This window comes from Corvus brachyrhynchos, unplaced genomic scaffold (genome assembly GCF_000691975.1).
Source record: "Corvus brachyrhynchos isolate BGI_N302 unplaced genomic scaffold, ASM69197v1 scaffold340, whole genome shotgun sequence".
NCBI lineage: Eukaryota > Metazoa > Chordata > Aves > Passeriformes > Corvidae > Corvus > Corvus brachyrhynchos.
The window spans coordinates 131,233-156,763 of NW_008235987.1; the positions used below are offsets into that span (position 1 = coordinate 131,233).

General features: G+C 41.7%; 1 protein-coding gene across 1 annotated transcript in view; it reads left to right on the plus strand.

The window, feature by feature from the left end:
* Nucleotides 1-23,080, plus strand: part of FASN (fatty acid synthase) — a 36,443-nt gene extending 13,363 nt beyond the window's left edge. Inside the window, exons 14-42 of the mRNA XM_008630814.2 lie at nt 948-1,063; nt 1,522-1,697; nt 2,041-2,232; nt 2,523-2,603; nt 2,701-2,883; nt 3,195-3,374; nt 3,612-3,815; nt 5,048-5,358; nt 5,508-5,897; nt 7,639-7,803; nt 8,015-8,133; nt 8,238-8,392; nt 8,731-8,934; nt 9,991-10,141; nt 10,616-10,794; nt 11,352-11,471; nt 11,619-11,741; nt 12,554-12,777; nt 13,125-13,326; nt 14,392-14,543; nt 15,033-15,124; nt 15,274-15,425; nt 15,725-15,967; nt 17,464-17,652; nt 18,177-18,404; nt 18,805-19,025; nt 19,560-19,658; nt 19,773-20,024; nt 21,113-23,080. Coding sequence (XP_008629036.1) covers nt 948-1,063; nt 1,522-1,697; nt 2,041-2,232; nt 2,523-2,603; nt 2,701-2,883; nt 3,195-3,374; nt 3,612-3,815; nt 5,048-5,358; nt 5,508-5,897; nt 7,639-7,803; nt 8,015-8,133; nt 8,238-8,392; nt 8,731-8,934; nt 9,991-10,141; nt 10,616-10,794; nt 11,352-11,471; nt 11,619-11,741; nt 12,554-12,777; nt 13,125-13,326; nt 14,392-14,543; nt 15,033-15,124; nt 15,274-15,425; nt 15,725-15,967; nt 17,464-17,652; nt 18,177-18,404; nt 18,805-19,025; nt 19,560-19,658; nt 19,773-20,024; nt 21,113-21,250 — 5,241 coding nt within the window. The 3' untranslated portion in view covers nt 21,251-23,080. The remainder of the gene's footprint in view (nt 1-947; nt 1,064-1,521; nt 1,698-2,040; nt 2,233-2,522; nt 2,604-2,700; nt 2,884-3,194; nt 3,375-3,611; nt 3,816-5,047; nt 5,359-5,507; nt 5,898-7,638; nt 7,804-8,014; nt 8,134-8,237; nt 8,393-8,730; nt 8,935-9,990; nt 10,142-10,615; nt 10,795-11,351; nt 11,472-11,618; nt 11,742-12,553; nt 12,778-13,124; nt 13,327-14,391; nt 14,544-15,032; nt 15,125-15,273; nt 15,426-15,724; nt 15,968-17,463; nt 17,653-18,176; nt 18,405-18,804; nt 19,026-19,559; nt 19,659-19,772; nt 20,025-21,112) is intronic.
* Nucleotides 23,081-25,531: the final 2,451 nt, after the last annotated feature.

Sequence of the window (25,531 nt, forward strand, 5' to 3'; positions counted from 1 at the left end):
CCCTAAAGAGATCAGATCATTACTCGTTTCTCCCTACCCTATGAAAATTGATCCTCGTGGAATTAGCTTCATAGTAGAGAATGCAGAACATGAGGTGCATTGGGAAATACTTGCTCCACAGGATCAGTGGTGTGGTCTTGTCTCTGTCCCTTAAGTCTCAAGGACTGGTCTTTATTATTTGGTCTGTAGCATGCAAGAGAGGTCTTAGGAAGAATAGTAGTTACTCATGAATCAAGATTAATAGTTATACAGAGCTTCTGAGTTTCAATCCAGTGTATTTTTACTACATCATGTTAGTCTTATGCTTTGAAAGTGACTTGAAGGGAGAATCAGAGTACAGTTTTTAAACTGGGCAGATATTTTTCTCTGAAAAAGAGACTATATGCCTCATGTTGAAATCACTGAACAATTTTGGACTCTAACACAAGTGACTAAGACTTCATTGTCTGGGCTTGAGAGTGTTCTGGCTTTTCTTTCTTTTCTCATGTAAAGATCATGGGATCAAACTGAAGAGAAGATAAAAATCGGCTCAGGCGTTCAAGGCTGAGTTTTTCGGTCTAATAGCTTTTGCTTGAAAAATGCACTCAGATACTTCAGACTAGAAGGTGCTGCTCCTGGGAAGGGAGTGTGTGCAAGTGGGAGGCGTGAGAAGGTGACTTTGCAGTTCAAGTGCAGGTTTTGATTTCACTTCACAGTCTGCTTGGGAAATGGATATTTGTGTTTTGGCAGAATTACGTTAATATTCTGTAGGTTCTGCTTTACCAGATGTGCAACAACTTGGGTTGCTGGAAGGGTACTCTTCCCTGTTAAAGTGGTGTATGTTCCAGCAGCTAGCACAGAACTCTTGGCACAGATACGTAAGTGGTTTGAGACCTATAGAGAAAAATTCAGAGGCAAAGTGGTAAGTAATACCTTCCACTGATGACTTATGGATTCTACTTGACCAGGCTATCTTGAGGAGAACTTTGAAACCAACTTGCACCATTCTACCTTTGATGAAGAAAGAACACAAAAATAATCTGGAGTTCTTCCTAACACAGATTGGAAAGATTCATTTAACTGGGTAAGGAGACTAGGGGAGGAGGGTGAGTGGGAGAACGGAAGGGAATGCAGGTCTCTTCTCTAGTATGCATGTCTTCACATGAATTCAAATACTCCTTCAAGAAACCTTGAAAAAAAATGGGCTGTACATTTGTGCTTTACGTACATAGCATGCTCACTTGTGATGTGTTCCCTTGGGTTAGAGACTGCTTGGGCTGGGAAGGTGCCTTCTAAAGACAAGTCCCGTTTTAAAGGCCTAGGAACCTGGAACTAGCTTTTGGAAATAAACTTTGCATCTTGTAGACTGCTAATTACAAATTTGGCTGCAGTAAGTGTTCATGGTACATCTCAGACGTGGAGTCTGAGACCAATTAAGTGTCACATGGTATGCCTGACCTCTTAAGTATTATAACCATTTTTTTTCCCTACTTTTTCTTCCCATCCTTTCCCCCACTGTCTTGATTCTTTTTGTCTTTCTAGCATAAGTGTTCTTGGAAATAACTTGTTCCCACCTGTGGAATACCCTGTCCCTGTGGGAACACCCCTTATTTCTCCATGCATCAAATGGGACCACAGTCAGGACTGGGATGTTCCAAAAGCTGAAGACTTTCCAGCAGGTTCCAAAGGCTCTGCATCTGCTTCAGTCTACAATATTGGTGTGTTGCTGGTTTGGGGTTTATTATTTGTCACTTTGCTGCTTTACCTGTGTGTTTCCTTTTGTAAAACTAAGAAAAGGATACTCAAAACACCATCCTTGAAGCCATCCTCTGAAGTTTAAATGTTTGGTTTGGATTGAAAAAAACCTGTATCTGTTTCTGAAATGGGATGAGAGAACATGAACAGACCAGGAATCTCTGTTGCTTTAGACTAATTTTAAGAGCTGCATGTTGTCAGGCAGGATAGTTGGGGAAACTAGAACCTCTTCTAGACACTGAGAGGGAAAGACCTCTCTATTAGAGTGCTTTTATTATTTTTATTCTGCTCTTTATTCTTTGACAGATGTGAGTCCCGACTCTCCTGACCACTACTTGATTGGTCACTGCATTGATGGCAGAGTTTTGTATCCAGCAACTGGGTACCTAGTGCTGGCTTGGCGAACACTGGCACGGTCTCTTGGCACGGCCATGGAGCAAATGGCTGTTATGTTTGAAGATGTCACAATTCATCAGGCAACTATCCTTCCCAAAAAGGGTGAGTGAAGAGTGCTGGTATAACTGCACAACTGTGTGGTGAAGATGGAGGGAGTGGGAGGAAAGGAATGCATTGGAAAAATGAGGAGGAATGCAGGAGAGAGACTATGAAGAAGAATACAGCATGACTGAGCAAAGGAATGGATTCATACAGTCAAGTAGTACATATTATGGTCATCTTTATAATGTGTTGTGAGCAGTGAGTCTAGAGATAGTGAAAGAAAAAGTTCTGCTTCAGGATGGTAGAAATAAATGACCTTAATGTCCTGTCTTTCTCAATATTTCTTGCAGGATCAGTACAGCTGGAAGTAAGACTCCTGCCTGCTTCACGCTGCTTTGAGGTGTCAGGAAATGGGAATCTGGCTGTGAGTGGTAAGTGAAGGAAGTGTAAGTGTATACATGGTCTTAGTAAAATCCATTATTTATAAACAATGATAATGATTGTTACTCTTGTTACTGTGCCCTTCAGGGAAGATTTCCCTCCTGGAAAACACTGCTCAGAAGAATTTCCTTAACCAGCCAGATGGCTTTCGGACTCTAGAGAGGAGCTCAAAGTCTGGACTCTTGAAAGAAGACATTTATCAAGAGCTGCATCTGCGTGGATATAATTATGGACCAACTTTCCAGGGTGTTCTAGAATGCAACAGTGAAGGTGAATTTCCTTTCAAAAGAAGCACAGTGAGCCTGGATATTGTAATGATGACTATTTGATCTTTTAATTCCATTTGTATTAACAGTTCACCTGACTGTGTCTTGTGAGGTAATTATACTTTGTGTGATAAGGGAGAACAACCAAGAGTTCTAATAGAGCATTGAGAAAGCTGTTATCTCCAATGTAGAACTGACTATTGGAGTTTACAGGGGAAGCTGGGTACATACACCAAACTTGTCATTTAATAAGCAGTGACATTCTAGCATCTGATGCATGATGAAATAGTGAGACTTTCTCTTCCTCTTCTGCAGCAAGTGCAGGGAAAGTTCTGTGGAATGGAAACTGGGTGACCTTCCTTGACACTCTGCTACACGTGCTGATCTTAGCTGAGACTGGCCGCAGTCTACGCTTACCCACGAGGATTCGCTCAGTCTGTATTGATCCAGTGCTGCATCAAGAGCAGGTGTGCCAACACCAGGACAATATAGAAGGTGATGTCTCTCATGCTTGAACTTTTGCTGGTTGTTTTGACTGCCGTTCTGATTACAGGGTGAATGTGTGAATTCTGAAGTAGTAGGATGGACTTGGGGGGGGCCCTCTTAGTCTCCAGGCTATTCTGCAACTCTGTAACATCTCTGTGTAACAGCCTCATCTAGCACTGTTCATCAGATCACCTTGAACAAAATACTTTTCTGTTTTGTAACCTACATTTCTTTCCTGACTTTCAGCTTTTGAAGTTGTTGTGGACCACTGCCTTGATAGCCTTAAAGCAGGAGGCGTTCAGATCAACGGTCTTCATGCTTCTGTGGCACCACGACGACAACAGGAACGGACACCTCCCACCCTGGAAAAATTCTGCTTTGTGCCCTACACTGAGAGTAGCTGTTTGTCTTCCAGTGCCCATCTTCATGCCTATCTGGAGCGCTGCAAAGGTAGTGTAGCACTGAGACAAGTCTGAGAGAAGCTGTTTGTACTACTTCAGAACATCTCAGATATTAAGTGTTGGTCTCTGTAGAAGACTTCAGCAAGGATTCTCTGTATGATTGCTAGAAGCTAAAAGCTAGTTCTGCCTGAGATCTCTAGAATGTGGGGAAGAGTAAAAAGCCATGAAGAGGGACATCAACCCTTCTATAACAGTCAGATGTAGTGTCAGATGGCATAACCCCTTCTGCAAGCAGAGGGGAACAAATCATCTTGAAGGAGAAACCCAATCTAGTTGCTTTAGACACTGACAGGAGAGCTTACTTGAGTCTTTAACCTTGTTTTGTTTTTCCCTGTGAACTGCCAAGATAGGCAAGGTGACATGCTTGTTCCCATTTGATTGTGGGCACATATCCAAACAGGGAAAATGATTTAGTGAGGCACACATCAAAACAATTGTTTGCTATGAGAATAGAATAGGAGCAGTTCAGTCTGTTGTGAAACTGGTAGCTAAATACAGTGGTTTTGGGTGGAGAGGCATCCACTAAACTCATCACCTTAAGTGCCTTTTCATCAAAGAGAAAAAAGTTATCTAGTGGGGTTTTTTTTAATTTTTACTCTAGTCGTGAATTTTGCTTCACCTTGAGACAGTAATTTTTTTTATTCTATGTTGGTGAAGTGTCTTCATCCTTATCCTTAGATTTGGCAATAGATTGTAAAGATTTTCCTTTTTTTTTCTTCTTTTTTCCTTAGTTTTCCCCTGCAGCATCCAAATACTGTTCCCAGAGGGTTTTTTTCCTAGGTTGTGGTGAGAGTATTTTGTTTTTTGTAATCCTGTTCCTGATCCTCAGTCAGGATGAACTATTTGCCATGAGTTTATAAAGCAAAAAAGCATTTTAGTATTTTTGTATCTGCAGAAACTTAAAATTTTCCTCCACAGCTCCCTAAATCAATCACAAGTTTTCTGTTAGTTGCCCTCTTTCAGTCAGTCTTAATACAGGTAACTGTGGTGGTTTAGTTTATTTTGCTACAAAGCGTACTTGTTTGGGGAATGCAGCTACTGCACAATACATAATCATGTGAATGTACAGAGGCTGCAGTGTATCTGTGTGGCTGGGCTACTGATGTAGGATGCTGTAATTTGTGATGCTGGTCAGGTGGTGTAGCAAATGGAGGCAAAGAGGAAAAGAAAAATTCTTGGAAAATCTTGACTCTTCCTTTCATTTCCCCTTCTATTCCGTAGGTCTGATCCAGAACTTACAGTCTAAGGTGGCAGTGCATGGGGTCAAATTAATCATCCCTGGACTAGAAACTGCAGTGGCTGCTACAGAGTCCTCACCCACACAGAAGGGCCTTCAGCATATCCTTGCTGAAATCTGCCGTCTGGAACTGAATGGAAACCTCCATTCTGAACTGCAACAGGTTGTGATTCGAGAGAAAATGCACTTCCAAAATGACCCTCTTCTCAGTGGATTGCTAGATTCTGCAGAGTTGAAGACTTGCCTGGATGTGGCATTGGAGAACATGATCAGTCATAGGATGAAGATAGTAGAGGTTGGTTGGATGCCTGGGATGGGACCATACCTAGCGTTTCTAGGCCTTCCAGTAACCTGATTACATGCTGCTGTTTTTCCAGTTATAATTCTGGATGTCATTTCATATTTTGATTTGGTCTCTCCTTTTCCTTCCCCTCTTTCTCACAGGTTAACGCAGGAAGTGGACAACTGTTCTCTCGTGTGAAAAGTATTCTGAATACTCAGCCCCTGTTGCAGGTGGAGTACATTGCCACTGACCGTGTCCTGGAAAACCTTTCAGCTATTGAAACAGAGCTACAAGATGCTGGTGTTGTCTCTAGCCAGTGGGATCCATCTAGCCTTCCCTCTGGAAATCTGAACAATGCTGACCTAGTGGTGTACAACTGTTCAACAAGTGTTTTAGTGAATACCACTGAAATACTCTCTAATTTGGCAGCTGCTGTGAAAGAAGGAGGGTTTGTTTTGCTGCACACCCTTCTTAAGGGAGAAACTCTTGGAGAAATTGTTGGTTTCCTTACAAGCCCAGATCTGCAGCAGAAAAACAGCTTCCTGAATCAGGTAAGCCTCCTGGAAGGACAGATACTTTCACGATAGTCTGAGTCTGCTGCTTGCAGATGCTCTGATGGTGAATGTTGAGTAGGCGTTGCTTGCATGCCTTTCCATTGAGGCTTTCTGCAGAAATGTCTAATAAACACGTCTTCAGAAGAGAGGACTTGCAAATTACTACATATTAGGTTGAGAGAGTAAACTGTAGGTTCAGTCAGGAAAGCCTTTCTTAATGCACTGAAAATAATTCATTGTCTTTTGTATATCTGTCTAATCTGTATGAAAACACTGGCCAGGACAAATTCTTTATACTTAAAATCACATGCTGCATTGTTGGGTGGGATACAGCTTTATCACTGTAGGATCCTGAAATGCTTTGGTATCAGAATATCTCTCTTACTTGTGATACTACTGCTGGGAGTGAGATTTTACAAGCTAGTTAATTTCTTCTAACATTAAAGTGCTCCCGGAAGGAAGGCTTTTTCTCTTGTATTTTTCTTTTCCTCTTTTTTTCCTTTCCATGTCCCTACATTATCTGATCCCATAATGAGATACAGTAAAATAAGCCCTGAGAAAGTTGCAGGAGGGAGAGAAGAGCACCTGTATCTTCAAACTGGTATATCATGCAGGTGAACTAAGGCCAAAGCTTGCACAAGAGGAGGAGAGGGAGTGGCAAGGGTAAGGGTGGAAACTGGGACATCATCTTCTCTTGGCAACGGTTAGACCGAGCAGTAATGGAAAACTGCGCCTCTACAGAACTTACTGTTTTTCCTGATTCGAGGGGATGCAGCCTCTCAGCTCTCTTCTTTTAGAACAAGAAGAGAGTAGCACTTCTAATAGTTTGGGTTTTGTTTATAATTCTGGAGTGGGGTAGTTGGATTTTGAATTTTGCAATTACATGGATTCTAGCCCTTTACTTCCTGCAGACATTTTTCCAGGGGATTTGAGAAGAAAGATTAAGTTCTCAGCATCTTTCCTGATAAACAGGGGGATAAAGAAAAGACACTGAGATGCTACTGGCATTGATAACAAAAAACATAGATCTGTCATTAGTATCAGTAGCCTGGTATTGGCAAATCCCTGGGAGAAGATACATTTCAGTTGAATGCACTCTCTCTGAAGAAAATGATGCAAGCCAGGCAAGAGTGGGCAGGACTTAATACAGTTCTCAAAGTTTTCTAGATACAGTGTCTCTTGTCCTTGATATAAGGGATCACACTGTAAAAAACCTTCTTCTGGTCTGTGCCTGGCATACAAAAAGCAAATGGATGCTTTTCTGAGAGCCTGCAGTCATCTTTATTTCATTCAGATAGTAGATCCTTAAATGTTTCTGGATATGCCATACATGCGTTTTCATTCTTTTATTTTTCTGAAATGCCATTTCAGTGTAACTTAGATATATGGGTGCTTCTTCCCTTGCTTCTCCCCATCTCCATGCAGACAGCACTTATGTGAAATAGGGTAGACACATTCAAATGCCCTATGGGATTTGATGGCATGGTCACTGCTCTGGTTTTTGCACACCTGCTAGTGTGCTAAGACTGGTTCCTTAACCAGGACTTTGAGATACTTGTACTCCCATTTTTGGAAGATCCTTTAGGGGAGAAGCAGTAGTCTAGATGTGGATAAAACACTGTTATGTTAATCCAACATATATTTGTACTAAGACAATACAGAGCAAGTTTTCAAGAAAAAGCAAGAAACTCTGACTTTTGACTTTGCTGTTAATTTGTTGCTTTACCTGATTTGACAGGCACAGTGGGAGGACTTATTCAGCAAAGCTTCATTGAATCTTGTTGCCATGAAGAAGTCATTCTTTGGCTCAGTTATTTACCTGTGTCGTCGGCAAACCCCTGTCAAAACACCCGTTTTTCTGCCAGTAGATGAGATGAACTATAAGTGGGTTGAATCCTTAAAGGTGAGAACTCTTGTGTCCTAGGTATCTGAATTGCCAAATCATTATACTTTCTAAATGAGACATTTACTAGTGTTAAAAGAAGAGTATATGTGTGTGTGTGTGCGTGTGTTCAGTTACTTTTAATAAAATAGAACTTACTAATCTCTGCCAAGGACATGAGGGCTATTTTCTTCATGGTTCCTAGTAAAACAGTTTGGGGTTTGTCCTGTAGGAGGTCTTGGCTGATCCATCAGAGCAGCCTGTGTGGTTGACTGCCACCAGTTGTGCGAACTCGGGAATTTTGGGAATGGTGAACTGCCTTCGCCTTGAAGCAGAAGGCCACCGAATCAGGTACGTAAGCATGCCCTTGAATCACATTTGGGAGATGAGATATTTGTGTTAGCTGCTTCTCAGGCTTATAGCAAAACAAACAAAATGACAACTCTCGTCTTCAGGTGTGTGTTCATTTCCAACTTGAACCCTTCATCTGCTGTCCCGCCTACGAGTCTTTCTTCCCTGGAGATGCAGAAGATTGTTCAGAAGGACCTGGTGATGAATGTGTATCGTGATGGGAAGTGGGGCTCCTTCAGGCATCTCCCATTGCAGCAAGGTACATCCTTTGAGATCTGAGGATCACTCGCAAGGCCTTGAATCTGAATGAACTTTGAATAGAAAATAAGTAGCTATTGTTCCTATAGTTACCTTTTATTATTATTTTTAATGAACAATTTTGTTTTCTTCTACTCCAGCTCAAAGTGAACAGTAGCACATTGTGGTGCCAGGAGGAGGGATAGGCTATTTCGGGCATCAGTAGTATTGCAAAGCAAGAAAGGGCTTTCTAGATAGCAAATTGAGGAGGAGGTATAAATTACACAAGCAATATAGTCATTTTGGAAGGCATGTACCTTTGTTAATGTGTGGAAGTTCTTATTGTTCCTTCTTCTGCAGCACAACCTCAGGAGCTGACAGAATATGCCTATGTAAATGTGCTGACTCGTGGAGATCTCTCATCTCTTCGTTGGATTGTCTCCCCACTTCGACACTTCCACACAGCTAATCCCAATATTTTACTTTGCAAAGTCTATTATGCATCTCTCAACTTCCGGGACATTATGCTGGCCACGGGGAAGCTTTCTCCAGATGCTATCCCTGGTGAGTTAGTTACACTAGAAGGAAATGTATTTATGTATTGTTGTTCTAGAATTAATCTCTTGAATGTTAGTTATGCATTGGCTAGAGTGTATGCCAGAAAGCATGCTTTTGAGAAGCAAGTACAGCCCTCTTTCAGGGATGTACACCAAAAGCTTCCAAGTTCTACTTCCGGTTACAGTTCCATTTTTTTCATATGGCACAATTAGTAAACCGTGCTCTGAGAATGCTTGCTGCATTGCATAGATACCAAGTGTGAGGTAAAACAAGTTGATGGAGGTTCCAGAGATGGGCATGGTAAACACCAAGGTGAGAATGTTGAAGTTTTGTGCTGCCATGCTGTTGGACATGCTTGGATATCAGGGAAAAAAAATGCACAATGAAGTAATTGCCTGTTTCCAAAATGGAGGTGGTATTATCTTGCTTCATAGCGAGTTAAGAATTAGTGTAATGTCTATGAAATGGTTTTAAAAATATATTTAAAAGAGAGGGGGTGGAACCTGTAAAAATTAAGTTCATTGGGAGATTCTTATGGGTGATTTGAGTAGGGCTGTATTTCCCTTCATGACTGAACCACCTGGCATAATGGAAGGTGCCCCTGCCCATGGCAGAAGGTTGGAAGAAGATGATCTTTAAGGTCCCTTCCAACACAAACTGTTCTATGATTCTCTAACTGACATAAGTGTCTGCCTAAAATGTGACTTATTCACTACATATTTTTGTGGTGATCATCCTTTGCTAGTTTATGTATCATTCTTTTTCAGAGGGACAGAATTGCCTCTGAAACAAGATGTTTTCCTGAAATTTCTCAGATGAAAACTGGAAACTAAAGCAATATCATCAAGGATAAATACTTAAGATTTAATGAGACCAAGTCCTTTTTTGCCATTCTTGGAGTGAGACTAACTATGGCAACTTATGAACTGTGTACAGAATAGAAAAATCCCAGCACTCTTCAGGTCTCTGGGGTTTAGACTTTCAGGGACTGCTGCTCTAGTAAAGGAATTTTAGAAGAGAATTTTTTTTTTTTTTTTGTAAAAGGTGTTAATGTTCTTTCAGGTAACTGGGCTTTGCAGCAATGTATGCTGGGCATGGAGTTCTCAGGACGGGACCTGGCTGGAAGAAGAGTGATGGGATTGCTGCCAGCAAAGGGGCTGGCCACAGTGGTAGACTGTGACAAGAAGTTTCTATGGGAGGTGCCTGAAAACTGGTAGGTCAGCTTCTGTTTTCTGGTTAAGATTTGCCTTCCTGCCTGAGGCTGATGACAGCCCTGATCAAACCTGGGTGCTGTACAGTGGGTAGATTCTCCTCTTGGAAATGGTGACAGGGCTATAGTGTCCCAAGCGACTGTAGGATTTTGGGTTAGATTCACTGCAGGAGTTCAGCACTAGTTTTTGTACAGTGGCTTGCACAAGGCTCTCATCTTTTTTTGCGCTCTTAGCTTCATGTGTTTCAGTATACACTGGGATTTCAGTGTTGGTTATGTTACTGGTTAGTTAGTGAAATAGTTTTGCGGAATGAGGAAACTCGGCTGTGCTTGGCAGCTGTGGTAGTCTGCTGTATGATTGACAACCACTTACACTTTCTTAATGCAACTTTCTTACACTTTCTTATGCAAATTTCATCAGGAGAATCTAGTAGCCTTTTCCAAGGCTAAAGATATCTCTTCTGCTTTGCTCCTTAGGACTCTAGAAGAAGCAGCTTCAGTGCCTGTGGTTTATGCCACTGCTTATTATGCTTTGGTGGTTCGAGGTGGTATGAAGAAGGGTGAGAGTATCCTTATTCACTCTGGCTCAGGAGGTGTGGGCCAAGCAGCCATTGCCATTGCCCTGAGCATGGGCTGCCGTGTCTTTGCTACTGTAGGTGAGTACTGAGGGCCCAAAGTCATGGGGAGAAATAGATTGTAGATAATAAATAGAGGAAGCATGTGTATGCACACATATATATATATATATATAAGTATATACATATTTTTTAGGTATATACTTATTCCCCCAATATGATCTGCTGTAGCTTTGATCTAGTTTCCAGGCTGAGAACAGGATACATGGTAAATACAGCTACTGACTCTGTACTTGAAAATTCCACAGCACGGTCAAATTTATCTACCTCTGTACACTATATAATCAAAGGTATGGAAGAAGATCATGGCTTTCTCATTTTAAATTTAGTAATATGAATCCAATGCCTGTCCTTTGAAAGGCTCTGATCTGTTTCTGGTCCTTGCTCTATCTCATAAATGTGCAGGAGCAACCAGACAGCCTTTGTCCTAAGGTCTGACACCTTGAGAGACTGAAATCTTGGAGATGGCTTCTCAGGCTTACTTACAGTCCTTGGGGGAAAGATGTGCAGCAGAAAATGGGCTGTTTCATCATAAAAATTAAATTAGTGACATCTTTCAACCTGTCTTCTACTTCCAGGTTCCACTGAGAAACGTGAGTATCTTCAAGCAAGATTCCCACAGCTAGATGCTAATAGCTTTTCCAGCTCCAGGGATACTACCTTTGAGCAGCATATACTTCGAGTTACCAATGGAAAAGGTGGGGTTCAAGAAATATTTTTACTTTTTTTGTCAGCTATGCCACGTTATGCAGTTTTACATTCTAAAGACAATATGAGTCACTTGAAGACAGAGTTAGGCTCTCAGCAGAGTTGAGTTTAAGTAGCTGCTTCTTCTTTCATTGCAGGTGTCAACCTCGTGTTAAATTCCTTGGCGGAAGAGAAGCTCCAAGCCAGTTTGCGTTGTCTTGCTCGACATGGGCGCTTCTTGGAAATAGGCAAATTTGATCTGTCTAACAACAGTCATCTTGGTAAGATGGGCCATCAGGAAATGCCTCTCATTTAGGTTCTAGCTGCCGCCCAGCACCCTTGGGTCCCTTTCTGCATGGCAGCTCTCCAGCCTCCCCAAAATTTATACTTGTATCTGGTGTTACTTGGTCTCAGGTGCACAATTGGCATTTGCTAAACTTTATATGATTGATGATTGCTCAGTGTTCCAGTCTATCCAGACCCCTCTGCAAGGCCTCTTGTCCCTCAAGGTAGTCAACAGCATCTACCAATTTTGAAGGCACAGGGCAAGATTAACCTGGTTTCTCTTGGGTGGGAAAAAATTTTTGAATGTTATAAGGTGGTGTGTTAGTGAAAAATTACAGCTATGTTCTCCTGTTATAGAATGATTGCATATAGCGTCGACAGTCTGCTTCCTTATTCTAATTAAATTTCAAAAGATCCTATCATGTTGTAAAATCTTGCTATGAGGAAGAGTCTCCTGTGGAGATAGACATGATGTATGTAGGATTCTAGCTCCCCTGTGGCTCTAACTCAGTTGTCACTAGACAAAAAAAATGTCCTTTTTAATATCAGACTGACCATGATATAGCTTGTCCTCTCAACACACAATTTTTGGGAGTGGAGTTTCTGTGAAACTGGTCTGCTTGTAAGAGAATAACATAATGAATATAGCATTTGGAGAGTATATGCAAGAATGAGTTTGGAAAATGTAGAATTCAAGCATTTGATTGCTTTACTCCTGTGAACTTCCCAGAAATGTTTCTGAAGCAGAGGATAGGCTCCACTTTGAAATGTCAGCAGCATCAGGTCATAACCAAATTGCTTTTTCTAGGGATGTCTCTCTTCCTCAAGAATGTGGCATTTCATGGGATCCTACTAGATTCAATATTTGATGAGGGAAACCAGGAGTGGGAGCTAGTATCAGAGTTGTTGAAGAAAGGCATAAAAGATGGTGTAGTAAAGCCCCTGAGGAGTACAGTCTTCAGCAAAGAAGAGGTAGAAGCTGCCTTCAGATTCATGGCACAAGGAAAACATATTGGCAAAGTTATGATCAAGGTAATGAGATAATGATTTTGGTTCTCTGATGCATCTGGCCGTCCTCTGGTGACGATTGGATACTTTTATCCATTTCAAGTTTAAGTTGTATGAGTAAGGCAGCACAGGGTCGGTTTTTACTGCTGACGCTGTCACAATTGTAACTGTCAAGTCTGGCACTGCTGCTGCAAGTTTCATTCACATTGGCTGGAGGAGCATAGCATGGAGAGATAAGAGATACAGAGATGCATTATGTATCTGATTGTAACTACTTTTTTTTTTTCTTGTTTTCTTGTTTTCTTTGTGTTATTTGTTTTTTTGTTTGTGGCTTTTTTTGGTTGGTTGGGGTTTTTTTTTGTGGAGGGAAGGTCCAAGAAGAGGAAAAGGAGTATTCTTTAAGAAAGTCTGAACCAGTTAAAATCTCTGCAATCTCCCGAACCTCCTGTCTACCTACCAAGTCTTACATCATCACAGGGGGCCTAGGAGGATTTGGGCTTGAGTTGGCCCAGTGGCTAGTTGAGAGAGGAGCACAGAAAATTATACTGACGTCGCGTTCTGGCATACGAACTGGTAAGCAAAAATTGTAAGGGGACAGGGAGCATGATTGCCTTTCAAGAGACCTCAGTTTGTAGTTTCTCTCCATTTTTAAGTGTCCTGTTGGTGACTAATAACGTCTTGATCTCTTTTCTTTTCTTTCCTGTATTATCTCACTTCAAACAAGCTGTTGTCTCCTTTATTGTAAAGGAGGAACTATCTTTTAGCTTGACCTTTTTTTCCAACTACTACTTTCCCCCTTTTATGTTTCCTAATTCTATCAACCCATTTTCTCTATTACACAGGATTTTTTTCTGTAGCCTTTCTTTTACCTTAGTGCCCTCTGCAGTCTGGCTACCTCACAGACTTGTCCACTAGCTGTAGCGTGTTGGATCACATGCCACAAGGAAGGGCCTAAAAACTCCTTGTTAAAGATACTTTGTCCCTCAAGTTACATGTGTGGATGCTCACTCTTGCTCCTTAGATAGCTCATTTGTAAAGATGGACCTTACTATCTGATTACATCCATAAACATTTTTACTCAGATTTAAGGTGTTAGTTTGATTACAGTGGCAGCACTGAGATTTCTTATCAGTGATAGTCTTCAGTATTTCCCCATACAAATTCAGTCATAACACAGCTTCTCTCTGTCTCTACAGGTTTCTTCTTTCTTTTGGCAAGTTCACAATCACACCACTTGTGTGTACAAACACATAGATCAAATACTTCTTCTCAAGTTCTGGCTGTGCTGCTATAATCTGTTGTTTTGCTGTAATCTAGCCAATCTTTCCTATCTCAGTACCCAAATTTTTGTTCATTTCTCTACACAGTTATGCTTTTCCTTCCTTCCCCCTACCACCACCCAAACCCTTAGGGTCTCCCAATGCTGTTCTCCACTTTTATCTATTTAGAATATTTCTGAATTTCAAATGATTTCTAGTTACTGTTCAGATTTTGTCCAATTTTTGTCTTATAGCTGAATTAGGAATTATTTAGTTATTGAGTCCCTATCTAGTCAGAAAAGCATAAAGGAGCAGGTTAACCAAAGCCTTATCGTTGGGATGCTTCATCCCAGGCACTGTCCACCTTTATTTTTTCTAGGCTACCAGGCTAAACGTGTTGAAGAGTGGAAGGCACTGGGAATCGAAGTGTTGGTATCTACCAGTGATATTGGAACACTAGAAGGAACACAGCTATTGATAGAAGAAGCTTTGCAGCTTGGACCAGTTGGAGGCATCTTTAATTTGGCTGTGGTGAGTGACAAAAATGCTTAGGACTTCTAAGAGGCAGCATCCATTCAAGTGACTTTTTTACTGAAGGCAGTCAGGCTTCATACAATTTTAGTAAAGTTCTCTGCCTTTCAAAGGACACTATGCTTTGGTCTTACCTGGTGACTAAAGGCTTATGGGTCTATTCCCTTGACCTGAGAAGCAACAGTGTTTGGCCAGCAAGTTCAGTTCTGTGGTAACACAGATGTTGCCCTAGACCCCTGTGGACAAGAAAAATCCCATGTAGAACTTCTGCGGTGTCAATACTGAAAAAATACTGAAAAAAGCAGACTTGGCAAAAGCTGTGTTGTCATATTTTGGGATGTTTGGGATATGTCTGTACTGTGAAGTTACAAAAATAACATTGCGCAGTGATATCCTCTCATCTCTCAAGCCATGTGGCATATTAAACAGAGAAACTGGAGATACTGAAACTACACTTTCTCTTTCAATCCCTCTCCCTGCTCCCCATAGGTCCTTAGAGATGGCATGATTGAAAATCAGAGCCCAGAATTATTCTGGGAGGTCAACAAGCCCAAGTATTCAGGCACCCTTCATTTGGATTGGTAAGTGTCTGTAGAAGGGACAAATAAGAACTGCTTTTAAGGTCACAGAACTGATCGAACTTAGTCATTTTAGTCTTGCACTAGCCTTGGGTGGTAGTACAATCAGCAGGTTTTTCTGATGAGGTTTCTCTCTCCTGCTCTGCTCCAAGGGTGACTCGTAAGAAGTGTCCAGACCTGGACTATTTTGTTGTGTTCTCCTCTGTAAGCTGTGGAAGAGGAAATGCTGGGCAAAGTAATTATGGCTTTGCCAATTCTACCATGGAGCGTATCTGTGAGCAGCGACATAAGGATGGACTCCCAGGTAAGATGACTTTACTCATTGCACAGTATAAACTGCCTCGCCAAACATCCAGATGAAGACCAGCTCACCAGAAACTTGTGCACTTATCTGGACTGATAAAGTACATTGAAGGCTGTTTTCCGCTCCTAGATGTTTCCCCCAGTCATTCATGTGTGAATGAATACTGACCATTTAACAGTATAAAGGAAATGCGAGCCTTAGCATAGCTGCTTATTAAGTCCCTTTTTTATTAACTCACTCTTGTTGCTGCCATGTCCTTTAGTTAGCTGCTTAGTGTGTTCTTCTGATTTCTCCTCCAGGCCTGGCAATCCAGTGGGGAGCCATTGGTGATGTGGGTATCTTGCTGAAGACAATGGGAAACAAAGACATTGTGGTGGGGGGAACGATTCCGCAACAAATCAGCTCATGCCTGGAGGTGCTCGATGTCTTCCTGAATCAACCTCATCCTGTCATGTCCAGTTTTGTCCTAGCAGAGAAGGTCTCAGTGAAAGCTGAAGGAGGTAGTCAGCGGGATCTTGTAGAAGCTGTTGCTCACATCCTGGGTAAGTGCTGTCACTGGTCAGTGTCTAGTCTCTCCAAACTTTTGGAAAGCAGTAGTGCTCTGTTCAGCATCTCTTCCCGATCTCCTGTGGTGTGGGTATGTTACTGTTGTGAGACTGATTTCTTTTTTTTTTTTTTTCTTAACACTGCTCCTTCTCTCAAATAATGACTTTGTTTCTTGTATGGGTTTTTCTCTGTTACTGTGTTTACATAGGTACGCATATATACTCCAGTGGCTTGGGTTTTATTTAGAGTAAACTGGTACCTTTCTCCAAATGGAGAATCAACAGGAACAGCCCCCAACAGCAAAATTCTGGGGCAGCACGTAATAGAACAAATACATGACTAACTTTCTGAGTACTATTCCAGCTTTCAAACATTCACCTTGGTATGTCCCCATGCTGCAAAAAGTAGCTTTTCTCTACTTAGTGTCTTAACTGGTAGTGTATTCACTTACCAGCTGTCATCTCGTGTGAACATCTATAACCATAGCTTAACTATGCATTGCAAGTATCATGTCCTTCTGTCTGTCTTGAACCCGCTTTCTTTTACCATTGCATCTCTTATTTTTGTGCGGGTAGCGAATAATCGCTGTCAACTCCACCTATGTCCCACGTCAGTTGTTTCTTTTGCAGACAGAACTGACTATTGATCCTTTGTTTTCTACCAAAAAAGGTACCGATAATGAAAGACAGTCTCCTGAGTGTTACTTAAGGAGTTGTTTGCAGCTCACTGACAGCAAATCTGACCTCTCAGAGCAGATGTGGCTTTTAGAAGTCATAGGAAAGTGTCTGGGAAATCGCATCAGCTATAGGGTTAGTTTGGAAGAAACAGAGTATGAAAGCAACAAAGGGATGAGCTAGTAAAGAAGCCTAATAGTGGGAAGGGTGGCAGCTTGGCACAGCACAAGGTGGAGGAGTGGACAAAAAGCTGTAGATGCAGGTCTTATTATGAGAGGCCTTTTACGGGTAAGGAAAGGGTGAGAGATTGAACAGCATGAAAATTAAAGGGGAAAAGGCAATGAAGCCTAAACATATCATCTCCTCCTCCAGTGTGATAGACATCAAGTGTTGAAATCAACCATCATTGACATAACTTTCATCCCATTGTAGCTGAGGATTAGTTGCATTAGGTCTAGGACTGCAGTTTCAGTTAGAGCCTCCAGTGTGTGAAATCTGTCTAGCTGACTGGCTGTTCTATATTTGGTCTAGAGCTGATGTGAAAATATTCACAGCTATTTAGTTGGGACTGATGTATCCCCTGCCATAAATCTGTGCACATTTAATATGTACTCTAAATACTAGATCCCATATGACAAGGTGGGGGTTGTAGAAGAGGTGACTTACGAAAGTATTAGATGATCGTGGAAGGTAAACTGCAGCTCTGTAGCTGCAGTTCATTGAGATTTTAGGAGAAGGAAGAAAGTGGAGAAGGCTGCTAGAGAGGCCTAAACCTGAAAAGAAATTGGCCTTTTGCTAGTATGCTGTTTTGTTCGCAGGGGTCCGTGATGTGAGTAGTCTGAATGCTGAGAGTTCCTTGGCTGACTTGGGCTTGGATTCCTTGATGGGTGTGGAGGTGCGCCAGATGCTGGAGAGAGACTATGACATCGTTATGACCATGAGAGAAATTCGACTCCTTACGATCAACAAGCTGCGTGAACTTTCTTCCAAGTCCAGGACAGCAGAGGGTAGAGTGTCTGGATTAGGGTTGCTACCAGTCACCTGAATCCAAATAAACTCCCAGTCCATTGCTTTCATCTCTAGTGACATAAACCCCTATCAGATCATGAAATAAAGTTATAATTGAGTAGCCCTTAAGTGACAGACATGTCAAAGAAGTGTATTGACCACTGGGACAGGCCCATCATTTCTGGGGCGGGATGTACGAGCAAGTGTGAAAGCTGCTTTCTTGCTCGGCTAGCAGCTGCATGCATGAGTACTCTTATGCAGCTCTCTGTAGGATGCAATTTGAGACCTTTTACTTATCTGGGGAATAAACAATGTAGTGTCATGCTTACAGGAAGCTTAAAAGCATATGCAGGTGCTGCAGAGCAATTGACAGTTGGAAGATCCCTTTGTCTGTGACCTGATGATGTAGTGAGGCAGCAGGCTAATTTAGAGCAGCCCTGAGGTTGTCTGTTAGGACTATGGCTACATGACCAAGACTGACACTGAAAGTAATTGCGTTTGTCTGGTGTGCTTTCCTTCAAAGAGCTGAAGTCATCCCCACTGATGAAGACAGGCCCAGGTGAACCTCCAAAACTAGATCTGAACAACTTACTGGTGAACCCAGAAGGGCCAACTATTACTCGTCTCAATGATGTTCAGAGCATGGAGCGCCCTCTTTTCCTTGTTCACCCCATTGAAGGATCCATTGCAGTTTTCTACACTCTGGCCTCCAGACTTCACATGCCCTGCTATGGGCTCCAGTGCACAAAAGGTATGTCAGTTCTTCATCTTGAATTTGCACACACAACATTCTGAACTGTAGTTGCTTAGAGAGAGGGCTTTGTTTCTAGACTATTAAACTTGGAAGAACAAGTATCAGGCGTATTAGTCTGTATAGGGTCATGTCAAACATCCCCAGGTATCAAGAGGAATAATAGATTAGATTGAAGAGTTTGTGTGCAAAAGTCAAAGCATCCTATTCAACCTGTCCTTGGAAAGCAGGAATATTACCACTACTTGTCCTAAGTGCAAGTTGTTAACCATAATTTAGTAATTTACCTGCAAAGTAACCTGGATGTTTCCATCAGGGTTGTTTCTGAGTGCATGAAAACATATTTGTCTCTGCCAGTGTCTTTTCACCAGTCTGTTTCTAACTCACTTCCATGTTCTAGCCGCTCCCTTGGACAGCATCCAAAGCCTGGCAGCCTATTACATTGATTGCATGAAGCAGATACAGTCTGAAGGACCTTACCGCATTGCTGGATACTCTTTTGGTGCCTGTGTAGCCTTTGAAATGTGCTCCCAACTGCAAGCACAACAAAATGCTTCCCATGCATTCAACAGTTTATTCCTTTTTGATGGGTCTCATTCCTTTGTGGCAGCATATACCCAGGTAAGGGGCGCAAAGAGAATCTTCTTTCTGGGGACCATCATCTCTCATCAGGGCTCATTTTTCTCGGAGCTTACTATTGTAGATATGTGCAATCTGAAAAGCCGACAGACTTTTCTTCACAGGGATTTTGGAAGACAACTGTAGACAGTGGCTGCTTAGAGATGGCTGAAGGGTAGTAGCACATGAGAGGTGGTCTTCATTAAGTGGCAAGAGCTCAGGCACAAATGTTGTTCTTGCTATGATAAATCATAATATTAGTATGTCTTCTGGAAGATCCTGGTGTCTGCAAGTCAAGATCCTCTTGTAGTGGTGTGAGGAAACCTTGCTTAAGGCTTCCCTTTAATTTTTGTTGTACTTTAGAGAACACTAGGCTCTTGGCAATTACCTGTGGATTTTCTTTCTAGTCTGTCCTCAAGGGATTTCCCCCCTTCCTTTTTTTCCCAGTTCGCACCTTTGGTTCTCTAATTGTTTTTATCTGACTTTTAAGTCAGGCACATCCCTCGCACATTCACATTGTATTCTTCTCCTTTCTAGAGCTACAGAGCCAAACTGACCCAAGGTAATGAGGCTGCACTGGAGACTGAAGCATTGTGTGCCTTTGTTCAGCAATTTATGGGCACTGAATACAATAAGGTACTGTTTCTATATGTCTTTATATTGCGCAAGAGGGGTGTGGGTTTTTTTTAATGTAGATGGGATTCTCAGCTATTGAGACTAATGTGGGAAAAAAAATGTTTCTATTTCCAGCTGCTGGAGATTCTTCTGCCCCTGAAAGATCTGGAGGCTCGTGTGAATGCTGCTGTAGACCTAATAACTGAGATTCATACAAACATCAATCGTGAAGCACTCAGCTTTGCTGCTACTTCATTTTACCATAAACTGAAGGCTGCTGACAAGTATATACCAGACTCCAAGTATCATGGGAACGTGACACTGATGCGGGCAAAATCTCACAATGAATATGAGGAAGGTCTAGGTAGAGACTATAAACTCTCAGAGGTCAGTCTCAGGCCCACTGGTGATTGTTGAGTTTCTCTTGATACTTGGGGAAGACAAAGAAAAGCATGGGAAATCATCTGTACTGAGGAAAAAAGGACAAAACCAACCTGACAGAAATTATCGTTCTGCAGCTGTTATGCTCTACCAAGAATTAGAAGTCTCCAAAAGCAAATGAGATGATTGGTTCCAGGCATTTTCTGTGGGTAGTGAGGGCCAGAAAGTCTTGCCTGTATATAGGATAAGTGTTTTCTATAGCCGGTTCTTGCAGCTCTCTAGAATGACTTTGGATAATAACAATGTTAAAAGAGAGCATCTTACAGTCTCTTTTCGCTGTAGGCCCTAAAGTTAGTTCACTGAATGAGGGCACCCTTCTGAAGAGCAAGTGTCATTCTTCTGACAAAGACAGCTTTTTCTCAGTTGCATTTTTTTCACTGAGAAGGTAGTAGTTAGAAGTGGGTTTCTTGTGGGCTAAAAAAAAAGTCAGGGTTTGGCCTGTAGTCCAGATAAGGTCACTGTTCTTTAGCCCCTGCTTACATACAAGGGTTAAATTGGTGCAAATATCAGGGGAAAAGGAAGTGATTTTCAGAATTCCCTTCCTGCTTCTGGCATTTCCTTATCCCTTCAGACATCTAATTTAGTCATTATTGATTCCAGGCTAACTTATATGTTATTAAAGTTACATAATGACCTTAAAGGAAGATTCCTGGTGGTGGTAGAAAGATGCAGGGGGTGTTTATTTGGTTTACTTAAGGGCTTGGAAGTAGCTACTTTTATCATTCATTCTTTGATATTGCAGGTAAATTAATCTTTTGGTACTAGGTTGGTTGACTTCCTCCTAGTTTATATTTGAGTGGACCACCTGTCAGGCTGTCAAACTATTGTGCTTTAAAACACTGGTTCCAAACAGTGCCCCACAGCTGGTCTGTGAAAATGTGTCAGAGTAAAACTGGTGCTATTTTTAACTGAGTTTGACAGAGGCAGTGGTCTAAATTATTAGTAACTTAGAAGACTGACAAACCCAAAGTGGCTAGGTGATTAGCTGGTTGTAAATTGTGAATGAAAAGTTCTTCTTTTTCATACTTATGCAGGTATGCGACGGAAAAGTATCTGTCCATGTTATTGAAGGGGATCACCGCACTTTGCTGGAGGGAGATGGTGTTGAATCAATTATTGGGATCATCCACAGCTCACTGGCAGAGCCACGTGTCAGTGTCAGAGAGGGTTAACTTCTCCTTACTCACTGTCAATGACGAAGAAAATGCCAACAACATTCCTATGTTATGACAGACCCCAAGGAACTCTTCCTGTTGTTCAACATCTCATCTGCTCTGCTGCCAGAACTGGGAAGTCCAGCTGGACTCAACTGGTCTTTTTCTGTCTCTTTCTTGCTTATCTTTTCCTTTCCCAACTTTTATGGGTTCTATCTCCTTCCTTTCCTATGGCTGTTTTTCCCCCTAGTCTCCCTGTCCATGTTAACTGTAGTGCTGTGACACTGTCACTGTGCACTGCAATGAGGGTTCCCCACAGATGGTTGCTTCCTACACCCTTGGCAGTATAAAAAACAAATTTAGGAGTAGATTTCTTGTGCTTTATATTGTTTTTGTCTTAACAGTATTCCAAAGGGTATGTGATAGCACTTGTTGACCAAGCCTAGTGAACAGGGAGAGGAGAGGAGCTGCAGCTGATTTTGGAGATACTTTTTGTCTGTGAAGAATCTGTCTGCAGTTTAGGTCAGAAAGAGAATTCCACTGAGGGTTTTGTAACTATATTTTTTAATTTGCTATATTCTAAGTATTTATTGTGTCAAACCAGAGACTTCTTACTTGGTTTTAATTTATCGTGGGTTATAGGAGAAAAGAAACATCCCTTTTTGGAGGGGAAGGTTTATTCTACAAGGGAAAGTTGCCCATTTGTTAAACCAAAATGCATCTCTGAAATAATCTGGTTTCTTGGTTTTTTTTTTTTGTTTTTTTCTTTCTCCCACTGCCCTGCCCTTTTCAGAAAGGAATAGGTAGAAGGAAGGATTCTTGCCATCATGTACTCTTCAAAGGAGAGAGGGGCCTGGGGGGATAGGGTGGATAGTTTGACAGATGTTGCTGTATTGAACAGCCTTAACTTGGGCATGATAAAAACAGGAAAAGCTGTCCCTAGGCAGGTACTTTGTTTATATTTGTGCAAGGTTCTGTGGCCTGCTGTATCAGAACCTTAGTAAAGCATTAAGATTAGTGCTTTACCTTATTCCCTCTCACCTCCAGTCTCGCCACCCAATGAAAAATTTGGAATGGGGAGGGCAGGGAATAGAATTCCTTTACAGTAACTGAAAAAATCCTCCCGCCCCTGCTCTCCCATAATCAAAGCTCAGGCAAACATACAAGGATCTACCCAAAGCCCCTATATATTTTATTTAGCACAAGACTTGCTTAAGCCTTGTGTATTCATTTTCCTTTCAGTAATGAGACTGGAAATCCCACATAAGTTAGCTAAGTAATCAGTTTGATGGTCTGATTTTAAAATACAGTACCTTTTTGAAGGAAATTTGCATAAAATTCAATTGAAAAATTTCTTGCCTTTGCTATGCTGGATCTGTCATTTCCGAAATCAGTAAATCCTTGCTACACTTATGATACAGAGGAGACCTGGGTAGCAACAAAGCACCAACTAGGAGGAGCTAATGTGCTTCTCAGAACTGCTGTAAAACCCTGGCTCTCTCCATCTTCATCCCCCAGTGAAGTATCCTGGTAGTTGACAGGATACACGAGCATTCCAGTGACAGGAACAGATGGCTCTTCACTGCAGGTTCTGACCTAGTGTCTTTTGCTTATACCACCCTCTGTTGATAGTGGCTGGGTTAACTGGTTTTAGTTTTATAAAGTATTTCTTTTGTGAAATCTGAAATAAAACAACATACTGTCAGCTTAAACCATTTTGAAATGTCTTGTTCATTTTTTCTTTTTTTTTTTTTTTTTTTTTTTTTTTTTTCCCCTTCTAGTTAATACTTTTTGGTCTGAAGCATGTCTTTTTGGCTTTCCTAGTATTAAACAGAATTCATCACTGGTTGGCTTTTGAATTATTTTCTACCACCATTTCTTAATCTCATGTTTCACCTGGAATCTCTCCCTTCATGGTATAAAGCAAAAACTGCTGCTGACATACCTGATTTGTAGTCTGTGGAGAAGGCTTAGTATTCTGAAGCATGGCTTCTTGTTGCCATGATTTTGGTACCTTAGATACAACCACAGTATTGAAGTGGAAACTCTTAGATGGGCTTTTATTTGCCATATTGGACAAGCCATTAATATTCCTGCCTCAGTTTTCCCATCTGTAAAATGGGACAATGGTGTCTATCTCAGGGTCCCTCTGAGAGTTGGATAGGCAATGGGTGTATATGCTCTGAAGTTTTAGGTATGATGTCTGAGTGTTAGACAGTAACAGAAGGAGTGTGATGTGCGAGGGATACTGGATACTGATACTGGAGTGGCTGTGTGAACAGTGTGTGGCCCATGGGACTTCATTACATCTACTGCACACTGTCACTGCACCTACTGGCGTAGGGTACTATATGAAACAAAACAAATGGGGACTAGTTGGTTTGGTTTAACTACTGGCAGTTGTAGTGAGCCTGAAAAAAAAAAGGTGAAAGAGTCCTACTTGTGTTGATTATATTTAAAACTGGAAGGAAAAAGAAAGGAGTGATTAAACTTAAACAGGTACAATAGTTCTGTGCTAAAGTGTGTAACTTATCTGAATGGGCTGTGTGGAGGCAGCAAGGACTAATGCTGTCCCATCTGTTGAAGCAGGAGTTTGATGAGTTCCCTGTATAAACAAATATATATGGTTTCATCTAAGCAGAGCTTGAAGATACTGTTTTAGTCATAGAAGTTGCTTAAGAATTACTTACAGCTTATATGCTGTCAATGTTCTTGTGGTTGTTATTTGAAAAGCAGCAAGTTGTTTTGTTTAGGGCTTTTTTTCCCCATAATTATCTAATTATGAGCTGCTGCCATGTAACCCATTATAACTGGCTGCTGAACACAGTGTGCCAAAAATAAAAACCTTATTAGCGCTGGTATTGCTTGTTGTTTCTCAGTAGCCCATCACATTAGACAGAGGTAGAATAATATCAGAAGGCAAAATCCAATATTGCAGTTTCTTATTTTGAGAAGACAAGGGCAGAAGAGAAGTCCCCCGCACCTACCCTTCTCTGTGAAACTGAAGTGGGGATTCTTGTCAGCTGATACATTCCATCCTTTTCAGCTAGCTTCTCACAGGCTAAAACCATGCTGATCTTAATCTCAAGACTAAAGAAGAGTTCTCTGATGGGGGAACTGTTAAGGCTCCCAAATGAACATTGCTGTTTTGAAGTGATGGACCATATACCTTAAATCTGCAATAGGAAGAGTTCAAGAATGTATGGCACATAGCATATGTTGTCATCAGTATTAAAGCTATTATTTTCCTTTCCTGAAGGCAAAGAAATACACCTCTCTTGCTGAAGATACTAGTTAAAAAAATGCAAGAAGTGCCACAGTTTAATAGAACTGGTTACTTTTAAATAGCACTACCGGAAAGCAAAGTTCACTGGTGCTGAGATGGAGATGGAGTAAAACCCAAAAGATGTAAGGTAGAATAGGAAGCAGGTGTTTGTTTCTTCTGGGCTTAAGTAAGTTACCAGACATCACACCTGCAAATCAGGGTCAAAAGAAAGGAAAAAAAAAACCTCCTGGAGCAGCTGAGCAGAGGAAAAGTGAGTGCTGATAGCGGTGGAGGCTGTATATTTCAAATAGCAACCTTGTTCTTTAGGCTGCTGAGAGGTAATGAAAGATGGTAAAAAATAATTAGAAGCTTGAAACTTAATTATTTATTGCAGCAAGTTCATCACAGCCATGCGTGCTAGAAAGGTGGAGAGAGGGGGAAATACGGGCTTTCACAGTGAAGTTGAGCTGTGAAGGCTTGTCAATGGACAGACTCTTAACAGGCTTACTGAGCAATTGGAGTGTACATATAACCCTGCTTAGGCTCTGGTGCTTTGTTATATGATTTTGTGAGAGTTTTCTCTTTTGAAGAAAAGAAGTCCTGTAACTCAAGTTACACTGCTGTTTTGACTGGAGTAGAGATGCAGCATTTTTGATACTCTGGAAGGTAGTGGCCAAGAGAAGCAGAAATCCTCCACTGTGCTCATCCTGGTGATGGTCAGTAGCTTTATAAAATGATGCAGAATGAACGATTTTGTCATGGATGCCGTTATATTTGGTTCAGTCAGGTGGACCATTTTCACCTCTCCGCCCCGACCATCCGACACCAGAGACAGGACAGGACAGGCCTCTCACTTAGCCTGAGCTCTTGAAATGCTCAGTCACGGCGCTTCCTCTCCGCACTGCGGCGGCAGAGGCCGAAGTGCCCAAAGCCGCCCCCTTCGGGCTTCGCGCTCTGGGCTCGGGGACAACGGACGGCAGCTGCTGCCCGGGCCGTGCTGCACGAGGACCGCACCGGCCGCCTGCCGGGGCTCC